This window comes from Entelurus aequoreus, linkage group LG25 (genome assembly GCF_033978785.1).
Source record: "Entelurus aequoreus isolate RoL-2023_Sb linkage group LG25, RoL_Eaeq_v1.1, whole genome shotgun sequence".
Classification (NCBI taxonomy): domain Eukaryota; kingdom Metazoa; phylum Chordata; class Actinopteri; order Syngnathiformes; family Syngnathidae; genus Entelurus; species Entelurus aequoreus.
Genome location: NC_084755.1, coordinates 15,814,923 through 15,829,775, shown reverse-complemented (window position 1 = coordinate 15,829,775; position 14,853 = coordinate 15,814,923). Strand labels below are relative to the sequence as shown.

The window sequence follows — 14,853 nt, the reverse complement described above, 5'->3', positions numbered from 1 at the left end:
CCCAAGGCGCTGTAGGAGGCGCGTCATGCATACTTGCCCAGCAGAAACAACACCATATCTGTACAATCAATCTGTGTATGTATATATATATATATATATATATATACATACACACACACTATGTATGTGTGTGTGTATATATATATGTGTATATATACTGTATATGTGTATGTGTGTAGTATGTTAAGATAGAATAATACAGCTATATTAGGTATACATTTATTATGAATGTATGTTTATTTTTCAACAATATTGCTAAAATGCAATCATAAAATTTTGCCTTTATGACTATATTGCTCTGTATTAACTCTGAAAGCGTTTATTTAAGAACATAATTAAAAAGGTGCTTTTGCTACCATTCTTGTGTTGCCGCATGGGAAAAATAAAAAAAATAAATGTCTTAATTGAATAAATCAAACAATTAAATGTGATTTTGCATTACATATGTTGATGACCCATTTAATAACGTATGTTTGTATTTCATTCCAGTTACAATTAAGGATATGTAAAAGATGTACTTATTCAATGTTGTCCAATTCGGCCCCATATATTAAGTTTAAGTTAAGTGCCAATGATTTTCACACACACACACTAGGTGTGGCAAAATTATTCTCTGCATTCGACCCATCACCCTTGATCACCCCCTGGGAGGTGAGGGGAGCAGTGAGCAGCAGCGGTGGCCGCGCCCGGGAATCACTTTGGTGATTTAACCCCCAAGTAGTCATCCATGTGATCCTTTTTTAATGTGTGAATGGCTTTCATGTTTTGTTCCATTAACAACCAAGGCATTTAAACACAAGTTAAGTTTTGCATTCATTTGTTTCCAAATTTCCAGATGGAGGAAGTGAAAATGCTCTCACGTGGGAATGTCCTTACTCTTCTTTGGCCCCTTCTGCTTTTCAATGTCTCTGGAAGCGCTTTCGATTTCCACCTATTTGGTGAGTTGTTGTCGCAGCAAATGTAGAGCAATTCTACATACAACAGTGGTTCTCAAACTGTTTCCTCCAAGTACCACCTCAGAAAACACTTGGCTCTCCATTTACCGTCATAATGACCAACATTAAAATACAGTAGCGTAGTAGGCCTAAATATTCATTTAAAAAACAAGGCTGAGGTTTTGTTTAACAAGTATATTTAACATTTCGGGCCACTGTATTAACATTACACGCAGTTTGAATATTTAATTGATTCTTTGGTGTACCACTAGATCGAGCCACAGCTTGGGAATCAGTAAGATAGAAAACACAAATATATGTGTGGAGCTACAGAAAACTCCCAACAAGTTTTGGTATTGTATACAAAATTGTATGGACACTTAAACAAGTATTAGTATTGGAAATTGTAAAAAATACAACTGACATTAAAAACACAAAATAATCTTTATGGATATTTTTGTTAATTATATATTTTTCAATGCCAATCTTAAGTTATTTTTCTACACTGTTATTGTTTTTTAAGTGTTTTCCCCCATTTCAACTTACTGACACTGTTTTTATGTGGAGGGGGAGGAGGCGGGGCTTAAACACTGCTTTGTGTGCATTGGTCGAGGTAGACCTGAAAATAAAAGTCCCTTATTTGGTTTTGAAATCAATTTGTTCACTTCAACCACACACACACACACACACACACACACACACACACACACACACACACACACACACACACACACACACACACACACACACACACACACACACACACACACACACACACACACACACACGTTATTGTACGTTTGTATTTCTTACCTTCTTGAGACCTGAGAAAAATGCCTACCTCTTTAGGACCACCCTTTCTAGATATATAAAGATTTGTATTTACAACATTAATAATATATACATACTATGCATGTATAAAAAAGCTTGTTGAGAAAAACGAGTTGGAATTTCACAAGAAAAAGGTCACAATTTCTCAAGAAAAACTTAGAATTTGGGCAGCATTATAATAAAAGTCGTAATTTTACTCAACGCAAGTCAACATTTTACAAGGAAAACTGAAAATTTGTGCAATATTATGATAAAAGTTGGAATATTACAAGAAAAGCTTAGAATTTTGGCAATTTTATGAAAAGATTTGTAATTTTACTCGACAAAAGCCACAATTTTATAAGGAAACTTTAAAATTGTGGCAATATTATAATATTCAGAATTTTTCTTAGCTAAAATTATGAAAAGTCATAATTTTGACAAAAAGTATGACAAGTCATAATACTCAAAAAATGTCACTATTTTACAAGAACAACAAAAAAATTGTCAGTATTGTGCTAAAAGTCAAAATTTTATATGACAAATTTTGCATTAAAAAGTAACAATTTTACATAAAAAAGTAATAATTTAACGAGAAAATATCGCAATATTACAGAAACAGAAATAATATGAGAAATTGTTCCCACTGTTATAAGAAAAAAAGTCGACACATTGTGAGAGCCTGCTTTTAGTTTATTTTTTGGGGGAATTTTTGATTGTAATTGTTTTTTATTCTTCATTTACTTTATTATAGTGTGTCTCTATATATATTTTTATTTTATTTTTTAAATTAATTTTGGCCAAAGGGAGCGCATTTCAATTTCTTACACACACTTGTTATTACATATGTCGGCCAGAGGGGGAGCACTTCAATTTCTTACACACACACTTGTTATTACATACGTTGACCAGAGGGGGCGCACTTTTAAAACCGACACAGTCAATTTGAAAATTCCCTCCTATTTGGGACCACCCTCATTTTGATAAAATTTCACCACCAGGGGGTACAAATGAGACATTCTCTATTAGATGCAATGCTTTTCTGTATTGGGACCATGATTTATGTCCTAACTTGTTCACCGGTCCTCAAATGGAAAGTACTTTTCCTTATTGATGTCTCAAGAAGGGTAGAAATATAAGAACACATACACACACACACACACACACACACACACACACACACACACACACACACACACACACACACACACACACACACACACACACACACACACACACACACACACACACACACACACACACACACATACTTAGGGAACAAATATGTATATTTAGCGTTTTGCCTAGTATTTCTATAGCTGAGACTCTCTAAAAAGCAGGAAGTGGGTTCTTGTTCTCCAGGCCCCGCCCCCAACTGCTCCTCCCCTTTCGTGTCGAAACAGTCCCAGTGAATCTAAAAAACGAAGCTAAAAATAAAAACATTTTTGACGGTTAAATAAAACAAGTGTAAGAAAAAATGCCATTGGGAAAAAAAGGATTTACTACAAATTATTATTTTTTTTATATTTCAATTCAACATTTCGTACTGGTGACTCGTGACTGCTGTGCTGTGCTGAACAGAGAATGTCCCGGAAGTACGAGAGGGCGCCATTAAGCTCTCTGGTTTGAAGAGTCCGTGGCAAGGTCGAGTGGAAGTCTACCACGATGGCAAATGGGGAACCGTGTGTGACGACGGCTGGGACATGGCTGAGGCTCAGGTGGTGTGTCGTCAGCTCAATTTCCCCGGGGCTATTTCTGTCGTCATCGGGAAGAACTACGGACAAGGTACTGGTATTGTAAGCTGTACTTCATGTCATTGTCCACTAGAGGGCAGCAGGTTCACCTTTATAACATAATACATGTACAGCAGGGGTGGGCAATTAATTTTGACCTGGGGCCGCATGAGCAACCCGAGCACTGCTGGAGGGCCACATCGACAATATTTCAATTAAATTTTGCTCAATATTATTTTTGATGTATACCGTAAGATAAATAATAATAATAATAATAATAATTAATAATAATAGTAATACTTCAACATAGTGTGTGTAACAGCATTCCATGACTAATATAAATAAATTAACATCAATAATAAATTACAGTAAAATAAGCACACGTATGACTGAGGAGTCATAGTGTAACTTTGTGTGGTGTTTGAGTTGTCCGACTTTTTGTGTGGCCATAAACGCACCAGTGGTTTAGTGCTATGCGTGTTGGTGACAGATGACAAGTTGGTTTTGGCCTGGTTTGTACGGCAGAAAATGACTAGTTTTTCGAAATAGAAGTGTTTTACTCATGTTTTTGGTGTGGTTATGGCTGAATATAAACAGTTTTGCTCAATAAAGTGATCGATATAATTCCTGTCCTCGAAGCATCTCGAAAGACGTTACAATAATTGAACGATGTTCAATTGAACGGTGTTGACGAACACCGTTAGGGCCGCTTGTTGTCACTGTCACTTAGAGTTGCATTGCATAATTACATAGAATAAATATGTTTATTTTGTTTAGAATTCAGATGGGATTTGATTTGGTGCGCGGCATATATCTGCTGTGCGCAGCGGACGCTTGAGCAGTGCGCAATTGTGCAGGCACGCACCTTAGAGGGAACGTTGCTCTGCAGTCCATGTCTTGTTGGAAACACAGCATTCGTCATTTAACTTTTGTCTTTTTAGCGTCTCGGGTGTAAACCGTGCATCACTTGTCGCTGCATGTGCACCTTCACTCGCAGGTTACACACGGACACACGCCCATAAATAATACTTTTCAAAATAAAAGCAGCACAGTTGTATTGCGCGCACGACATAAATGGTTTTTCAACTTTATTTTGTCATTTGTGGTTGCAGCTGTTCACATTCACTCACAATCACGCACACGCATACGTCCACACGGAAGTAATACAAATAACGATTTTCAAAACAAAAGCAGCACCGTTGTATTGCACACTCGACATAGATGCTTTTTAAAATGTATTTTGTAATTTATAATTGGCCTCACGCGGGCCGGACAGGGACGCACAAAGGGCCGGATGCGGCCCGCGGGCCGCAGAATGCCCAGGTCTGATGTACAGTATATGTATGTACACTACCGTTCAAAAGTTTGGGGTCACATTAAAATGTCCTTATTTTTGAAGGAAAAGCACTGTACTTTTCAATGAAGATAACTTTAAACTAGTCTTAACTTTAAAGAAATACACTCTATACATTGCTAATGTGATAAATGACTATTCTAGCTGCAAATGTCTGGTTTTTGGTGCAATATCTACATAGGTGTATAGAGGCCCATTTCCAGCAACTATCACTCCAGTGTTCTAATGGTACAATGTGTTTGCTCATTGGCTCAGAAGGCTAATTGATGATTAGAAAACCCTTGTGCAATCATGTTCACACATCTGAAAACAGTTTAGCTCGTTACAGAAGCTACAAAACTGACCTTCCTTTGAGCAGATTGAGTTTCTGGAGCATCACATTTGTGGGGTCAATTAAACGCTCAAAATGTCCAGAAAAAGAGAACTTTCATCTGAAACTCGACAGTCTATTCTTGTTCTTAGAAATGAAGGCTATTCCACAAAATTGTTTGGGTGACCCCAAACTTTTGAACGGTAGTGTATGTATGTACCTTTTCCATTTGCCTCCTTTTTTCTTCTCAACCTGCGACAGAATGTGTCCTCTGGCATCCCCTGATGATGCTTCATTGTTTGAAAACTTGTAGTGGCTTTAGTGGATTTAAAACTATGTTTATTGTAGTCCTCTAGCGCCCCCAAGTGGAAGAAACACGCCTCCCCTAAACTGTTCTATCACGTGCCACACTATTACATGATCGGAAATGATAACAATGTAAAAATCTCGTGAAATAATCAATATTTTGACAGGATTTGAGGAGGTGTTTTTTCCAGTGTTTCCTATCCTTTATCGAGATAAAATTAATATTTTACATCGAAAAACCTGGCGTGCCATGACTTGTTTTTGTGTGAATGGCAGTGTTGGGTTAGTTACTGAAAACCAGTAACTAGTTACAGTTACTAGTTACTTTATTTCAAAAGTAACTCAGTTACTTACACCAAAAAGTAATGCGTTACTGTGAAAAGTAACTAGTTACTTCTACTTTTTTTTTTAAAGCTCCCATTAATGCCCTTTTAGCCTTCATTTCAATACTGTTATTGCACTGGAGAATAATACAATCTGTTGGTCAACTTGACATGCATTTGCATCACTGAACTCTGCTAAGCAATGTGCTCTACATACAACACACAAAGACAAAGATATGTTTCAAAGGGCCAATTTATTTCAGGCCAGAACAAATTGACAAAACTATTTTAAATAGCTGCAACATAACATACATAAGTAACAAACAGCATAATAACAACATAGCTCTAAACCAAGGAAGGCACATGTGACATACACAAAGCCTAACCAGGCAGATTTGAATTGTTGTTTTGGGCAGTAGACGGGATCTTTGATCCAAGACACAACTTACATTTAACTAAAATGTTCTTTTCTTTGTGCTCGACAAAAGAAAAGAAGTGAGAATATCTCCATGTTAAGACACTCGACGGCGTATCCGTTGTTAGTAAACACCAAATACATGAACATTTTTTTCAGTTGGGTAATTTCCTTCGACACACCAGATGATTTTTCACGGGGTACTAATGAATCGCAGCGCAGTGGTTGGGAAGCACTTCTCCTGATCACACAGTAAAATAGTAGAATTTGTGTTATTTATATTACAGTCCGTAAGCACATATGATTGTATTTTTTTATGACAGAAAAACAACAACAACAAAAAATTACACCCAACCCAAACCCCCCCCCCCCCCCCCCGGTCCGTTGGACAAATTTTCAAGCGTTGACCGGTCCGCAGTTACAAAAAGGTTGGGGACCACTGCTATACGGTACTGTATATTCACACAAACATAACAACAATGTGATGGATCAACTTTCTATTGAAATACAAAGTCAAAAGAACAACACGAAGCGGAACTGTCCTTATTTTCAGCCACCCTTCCGACCAACACACACACTGTCACTAGCCCTGTGGTGCACTCAGTTTGAAATCACAAAACTCCTTAACTTTAACAGCCAGGTGTATTCGGGAATAAAAAATAAAAATCTACTTTGTTGGTTGTTATTCTTGCCGTGCTGCGGAAGGGCAGTGTCAATGCTGTGGATACTTCTTGAATGTTTCAAAGCAAACATCGCAAGTCCATTGCGTTCTTTGGACTCATATTGAGCTAGCAAAAGTAGAAACATTTTGTAAAAAGCCTAAAAAAACACCTAAAAGACAGCAATGATCTGCTGACTGAAAGAGCACGGATATCGATCAGCCAGCTCACAATGGATGTGCTGCCTGGCACAAAATGGCCGCGCTGCAGGCACACGATGGGTGTTTGAAATGTTCTTATACTGAGACAAGGTTTGTACGACAAAGCATATATTTTTTTGTATCCGGACGTTAGTTCGGAAGTCGAAAAGTTTGTATAATAAGGAGTTGACTAATCGAGGTTCCATAGTACTGTACTCTACTGAAATGTACGGTTGGGGGGATACTGCAAATTTAGGTATTGATCCAATTGGTAAAAACAGGACTGGTATTGCTGATACTGATACTTTGTACTTGGAATTTCCATGAATGGATCGGTGCGCTTACCTCTTCTGAAATGGTACCCATTCATTTTTCGCCACAGCACCTGGGCCTATTTGGCTGGATGATGTGAAATGTGACGGCACAGAGAAGAGTCTTTTTGCTTGTAATATCAACAAGTGGGGGGTGAGTGACTGCACCCACAAGGAAGACGTTGGCGTTATTTGCCAATCATGGAGTAAGTATTAAACCGGCAAGGTAAGATACGAGAACATCCCATAATTGAACACACCGGCTCATGATTCCAGATCGAAGCGCTACTGTCCTGGACTACACACATTCACTGGACCACAGCATCAATCTGGTGAATGAGCTCGGCGCCCTGTTTGACAGCGGGACAGGCTGTGACTTCCTGATCTTCCTTCGGAGCATCACTGGACCCAACGGCACCTGGGAGATGACTGAGACCACCGTCTGCGCTCACAAATTCATCCTCTTGCAATTCCCGTCCTTTAATACGTCGGAGAGTACCATTGTCGACATCAACCTGTCTTGCCAACCTCATTTCACCAGTTTTGTGAGGTACCCACGATTTGCCGTTTGTGGACTGTAATGGTTTACCTGAAGAATCTTCTCCAATCTGTGTGTCATTAGGTACCTGTACACTCGTAAAATTGATGTGACCTTCGCCTCAGCACAATGCCTACACTGGATGGCTTCCAAGTTTAGGGTGAAGCAACTGATGGAGGACATAGGCCGAATGTTTACCCAAATCCTCACGGAGGATGCCACATTTCACACCCAGGTGTCCCTTCTTCAGTACGCCATTGAAACTGAAGACCCTGTCCTGCAGGAGAACTGCATACAGTATCTAGCTTGGAACTTCCAGAAACTGAGCCAGTCGCCTGCTTGGCTCACCGTCTCCAAGGGAATCCTCGCAACCCTTCTATTCCGCACAGACCTGGTGGTGCCAGATGAGTATTTTCTGCTTCGGTCCTTGGAGAGCTGGGTCCAAGAGAAGGGCAACTCGTCCACTTTGGAAGACCAGGTTGAGCTACTAAATCTTGTCCGCTTTCCAATGATCTCTGCTGAAAAACTGTATGAGCTGGAGGTGAACTCGTCCCTCTATGACATTCATAAGAACGTGTATCGGGAGAAGATGTTCAAGGCGTTGCAGTTCAATGTTCTGCTCTTCAGTACGAGTGCCTCGCAACCCGATTTCAGCGAAAATGACAATTACCAGCCCAGGATCTACACCGCAGAGCCATGGAGCATTCTGTTTAACCGCACGAGAGAAGATGAAATCCTGTATTTTCCCCAAAATAATTACCACAGGAGGTCGCATCCCCGTTACGGTAATGGGTACTATCATACTCCCACTATCAGGCCACGCTTAGAAACCGTATTCGAGAGGTTCAGGACGCCATTTCACAAAAGCTTGCTCTTTAAAGCTGACAAAATAGATTGGGAAGCGTACTTAATCAGGACCAAAAGTGAGTGTGCGGCTAGAGGTTACAATTGCGACTCGGTCCCGGTCGCCATACTGTCTAGCCGAAACGCGCTTACACGGAATAACATCATCTTCCGCAACAAGCTCGTGGTCGCGTGTGAAGACAAGTACATCTGCCATGTTCAGGACTTCAAAAACAACATGGCGTACGTGGCCACCAACGGTACCCAGGTTCTGGCCTGTCCTTGCCTCGGTGAAAAGTACCTCTACCACTTTGTTGTGAGGCCGGAATTCGTCTGAAAACCAAAATGTTTTTTGTTTTCCGTTGTATGTTATCTACGCTAGTTTGACACAGCTATACACAACATTGACGCTACTACCAGGTGCTTCAGTCAGCCCGGGTCCCAAGCATACCAAGCCATCACTGCGTTGTTACCTTTTCAGGAAACATGACCAAAAATGACTACAATTGTTAACATTAGCTTACCTTTTTTGTGCACTTTTATTGATATGTCTATACTTTGCTGCATCCTTTGTAATGAATTATCAGTAAATAAATGGCATTCCTAATCCAGTATTCTGTGTTTACTGCTCTGCATTCAGAATACTTCAATGCACTCTGTCCTTGGGACACATGTCTTATGCAAAACCACATTTTCCTGTTTTTGTGTATTTGGGATCCCCAAAAGTCCAAAGTTTTAATTCAAAACATGGAGGCTTTACGGCATACTTGCCAACCTTGAGACCTCCAATATCGGGAGGTGGGGGGTAGGGGGTGGGGGGTGGGGGGGGGGCTTGGTCGGGGGTGGGGGGAGGGCGTGGTTATTTACAGCTAGAATTCACCAACTCGAGTATTTCATATATATTTCATATATATTTCATATATATATATGAAATACTTGACTTTCAGTGAACTCTAGCTATATATATATATATATATATATATATATATATATATATATATATATATATATATATATATATATATTTATTTTATTTACATAAAATAAATACTTGAATTTCAGTGTCCCGGTGGCTATCCATTAGATGGCAGTATTGTCCTGTTTAACTTCTCCGTTCATGATGAGTATATCATTTCGGCCACAGTGTTCAATGGAGAAGTCTGTTCTACATATTTACAGGCAACATACACCTTCCCCTTCGAACTGTCCTGGATGAACTGAAATTCTTGTTTCCATTCGTTTTGGAACTTGCAAGCGTATTTCTTCATCTTGCTCGTCGACGGCGTCGCCATGTCTGTAATTTCCTCGTTCTTCTGCTTCGTCTCCTTGTTGTGTGCGCAGTTGTGCACTCTACTCTCTAAAAGCCCTAGATGTTATGACGTCATTGGGCAGGCAAGCTGTTTATATTGTGGGAAAGCGGACGTGAGAACAGGCTGTCCCCACTCAGTCTCAGGTCCGCATTGAGCTGGAGGGGGCGTGGCCTCCAGGTCCGGCTGAATACCGGGAGTTTGTCGGGAGAAAATCTCTGCCGGGAGGTTGTCGGGAGAGGCGCTGAATACCGGGGTTCTCCCGCTAAAAACGGGAGGGTTGGCAAGTATGCTTTACGGTGATATTAAAAAAACTTACGCTGCTCCAGACGAGACGTTTGGAATTTAAGAGGATTTTGACGTATTTTGCCATGGTTACGTCAGCGGATATCTCCATACATGGTAGACGTTTACCTAGGCCAGGGGTGGGCAATTAATTTTTACCGGGAGCCGCATGAGCAACCCGAGCACTGCTGGAGGGCCACATCGACAATATTTCAATTAAATTTTGCTCAATATTATTTTTGATATATACCGTAAGATAAATAATAATAATAATAATAATAATTAATAATAATAGTAATACTTCAACATAGTGTGTGTAACAGCATTCCATGACTAATATAAATAAATTAACATTAATAATAAATGACAGTAAAATAAGCACACGTATGACTGAGGAGTCATAGTGTAACTTTGTGTGGTGTTTGAGTTGTCCGACTTTTTGTGTGGCCATAAACGCACCAGTGGTTTAGTGCTATGCGTGTTGGTGACAGATGACAAGTTGGTTTTGGCCTGGTTTGTACGGCAGAAAATGACTAGTTTTTCGAGATAGAATTGTTTTACTCATGTTTTTGGTGTGGTTATGTCCGAATATAAACAGTTTTGCTCAATAAAGTGATCGATATAATTCCTGTCCTCGAAGCATCTCGATAGACGTTACAATAATTGAACGGTGTTCAATTGAACGGTGTTGACGAACACCGTTAGGGCCGCTTGTTGTCACTGTCACTCAAAGTTGCATTGCAAAAATACATAGAATAAATATGTTTATTTTGTTTAGAATTCAGATGGGATTTGATTTGGTGCGCGGCATATATTTGCTGCGCGCAGCAGACGCTTGAGCAGTGCGCAATTGCGCAGGCACGCACCTTCGAGGGAACGTTGCTTTGCAGTCCATGTCTTGTTGGAAACACGCCATTCTTCATCAACTTTTCTCTTTTTAGCGTCTCGGGTGTAAACCGTGCATCACTTGTCGCTGCGTGTGCACCTTCACTTGCAGGTTACACACGGACACACGCCCATAAATAATACTTTTCAAAATAAAAGCAGCACAGTTGTATTGCGCGCACGACATAGATGTTTTTTCAACTTTATTTTGTAATTAATGATTGCAGCTGTTCACATTCACTCACAATCACGCACACACATACGTCCATACGGAAGAAATACAAATAACGATTTTCAAAACAAAAGCAGCACCGTTGTATTGCACACTCGACATAGATACTTTTTTAAATTTATTTTGTAATTTATAATTGGCCTCACGCGGGCCGGACAGGGACGCACAAAGGGCCGGATGCGGCCCGCGGGCCGCAGAATGCCCAGGTCTGACCTAGGCTGACCATATTCTGAAATCCCAAAAAGAGGACACATATATGCGTGCCAAGGCGGGCAGCACGCCAAGGCCTGGGACTAGGTGAAAATTTGCCAATGATACTCGAACTTGCTTTATAAATAATATATTTATTTAAATAAAGTATTTTTTCTCCTCTGTTGACAGCAGTGTTGGCGCTAGGAATTTTCAAAATGGGGTCCCAGGGACCCCATCAAGTCATAAAAATGGGGTCCCACAGTAAATTTTTGGGGTCCCACTTTTTTGTAAGGGTTTTGAAAAAAAATTATAAACGTATGCATTGTCCTGTTATATCTCACATTCTATATTGTGTTTTGGAAAAAGGTTGTCATAAACGTTACTTAATTCATTAAAAAAATAAAAAATAAGTAATCAATCAATGTTTATTTATATAGCCCTAAATCACAAAAGTCTCAAAGGGCTGCACAAGCCACAACGACATCTTGCACAGAGCCCACACAAGGGACGTCGATGTGAATGACTATGAGAAACCTTGGGGAGGATCGCATATGTGGGTAACCCCCCCTCTAAGTACAGTCCTTATTGGATCCAACATAATAGTGAGAGACCAGTCCATAGTGGGGCCAGCAGGAGACCATCCCGAGCGGAGACAGGTCAGTAGAGCAGAGACGTCCCCAACCGATGCACAGGCGAGCGGTCCACCCCGGGTCTCAACTCTGGACAGCGAGCACCTCATCCATGGTCACCGGAACCGGAATAACCCAGCGAGGGGGCAGAGGAGAAAAGAAAACGGCAGATCAACTGGTCTAAAAAAGGGGGGTCTATTTAAAGGCTAGAGTATACAAATGAGTTTTAAGATGGGACTTAAATGCTTCTTCTGAGGTAGCATCTCTAACTGTTACCGGGAGGGCATTCCATAGTACTGGAGCCCGAACAGAAAACGCTCTATAGCCCGCAGACTTTTTTTGGGCTCTGGGAATCACTAATGAGCCGGAGTTCTTTGAACGCAGATTTCTTGCCGGGACATATGGTACAATACAGACAGCAAGATAGGATGGAGCTAGACCGTGTAGTATTTTATACGTAAGTAGTAAAACCTTAAAGTCACATCTTAAGTGCACAGGAAGCCAGTGCAGGTGAGCCAGTATTGGCGTAATATGATAATTTGTATACATATGTAAATGTATTCAGTTATAAACATTCATTCACTTTCTTCTTTCCTTCATGGATCTGAACTTTACCGCTGCTGGTTGTTTTTTCTATGTTTTTATTTAATAAGTTGTAGGTGTATTTATTTCAGTATAAAAGTGTAAAAAGTGTTTTGCTTCGGTCATGAAATGATGATAATGGTGTGCCAGGGCATACATACATACATTTTATATTTAACGCTGAAATCTCTGGAGTCTACATCAACTTCAGATCCATCCCTCGTTTCAAAATGTTTTAGTTTTTTTTATTTTGTTTTTTTGTTCATTTGTTTTCCGCCCTTTTTTGTTAAACAAACCTATGTTTTTTATGGCAAACACACAAAATATGCAAAATCTTCCACCAAAAATATTTTTCAAAGTGGAATATTTGATGTGAAGTAATCGGAACCTTGGATAGGTCAATAATTCATAATAACATTGATTTTGATTCAATATTATATTTTGAGCAATGACAGTTTGAAAGAAAAAAAAACAGCTTTGTTTTATTAGTCAACATTGCAACATTCTCTAAATTACGTTTCACCTTTTAAGCTTTTTTATTTCACTTTTGTTATGTTTTTGTTTATTTGAATAGTATTTTTAGAATGTGCCGTGGGCCTTTAAAACATTAGCTGTGGGCCGCAAATGGCCTCCGGGGCACACTTTTGACACCCCTGCTATACATAATAAAACATTTAATCTGATAAATCTATCAATAAAAAGCAGAGACTGGCGACGCATGCGTGTTTATCATAACGCAGTCACCATCTCTGCTGCACCAATATATAAGCTGCACCCACTAAATTTGAGAAGAAAAAATATCTATAGCCGCAACAGACTATAAGGCTGTTGTGAAATGAGTGATTTACACATAAAGACTATGTAAATGTTTATTTACATACCTTAATTGTTTCCAAAGAATGCCTGTCACTGGGCAGTAAAACGGCTGATCATACAAAACAGAAGTCATCATCATGGAATCATGAATTTACTGAGGAATTTGTGAAAGTGAAACAATACACAAATAATGCCATTGTAAGTTAATAATACTAAAACAGAAACTTTTAAACATGTTAGCATATTAGCTAATGCTAATGACACTAGCTTGTTTACATTACAACAGCACGTACAAATGTGCATGAAAACACTCCTACCGACATCGCACATTGGATGCTTTAGTAAGTATGAATAATTGTAGTTGTATTGTAAAACGTACAAATGCATGAAGTGTTGCATGAACAATCTATACCGGTAGAAACGCTATGGACAACTAGAAGACGGAACATAATTGTACTTCACTGTACAACACTTGTACTTCCGGGTGAAAACACTAAGCAAAAGGAAATACTGTAGACGTTCACACCACACCATACCTACAGTTAGCAAACTTGTCCAAAAGATGGTGCCGTAGCACAAACCATGACACACATTTTTAATGTATCTGCTTGTGTTTTATGAAAACTATTTTTATTATGGTCGTTAGCGAAGAAAAATCCATAAATGAGCTGCACCGCTTTGTACGGTTTAAGGTCTGGAATTTACGGTAGTTCATTGCGCGAGAAGGGAGGGAGGAGTTGTTGAAATGATCATGATGGAAAGGGGACCTTTGATAATTTTAATCTACATTAAAGTACTTCCTTGTGGTCTAGATAACATGTATTAGATATGCTTTGGTGAAATGTTTGCGTAAATTTTGCTCCACAGTTTTTGAGTGTGTCTACAAGATTTTTGTTTCTGGTGGAGTATGAATGGTATTAGTTATATTGTAAAACTTACAAACGTTGCTTGGAGTGATGAATGAAGAATCCGTACGAGTAGAAACGCTGTGGACGACGAGAAAATGGAACAGCGCTTCTACTTCTGGTTGAAAGCACTAAACAGAAGGAAACACTGTAGACCGAGGTGTCCGTACTTTTCTCTTATCAAATGACTGAGTCGAGGTGATCTAAATATATATTCTAAATATAAATATCGATTTATTTGTCCAGGGTGTACCCCACCTTCCGCCCGAATGCAGCTGAGATA

At 39.5% G+C, this 14,853-nt stretch overlaps 1 protein-coding gene across 1 annotated transcript in view; it reads left to right on the top strand.

The window, feature by feature from the left end:
* LOC133642215 (galectin-3-binding protein A-like) overlaps positions 1 to 9,343 on the top strand; it is an 18,352-nt gene extending 9,009 nt beyond the window's left edge. The window contains exons 2-6 of the mRNA XM_062036295.1: positions 836 to 938; positions 3,327 to 3,530; positions 7,428 to 7,562; positions 7,633 to 7,906; positions 7,979 to 9,343. Coding sequence (XP_061892279.1) covers positions 836 to 938; positions 3,327 to 3,530; positions 7,428 to 7,562; positions 7,633 to 7,906; positions 7,979 to 9,074 — 1,812 coding nt within the window. The 3' untranslated portion in view covers positions 9,075 to 9,343. The remainder of the gene's footprint in view (positions 1 to 835; positions 939 to 3,326; positions 3,531 to 7,427; positions 7,563 to 7,632; positions 7,907 to 7,978) is intronic.
* The last annotated feature ends 5,510 nt before the right edge of the window (positions 9,344 to 14,853 follow it).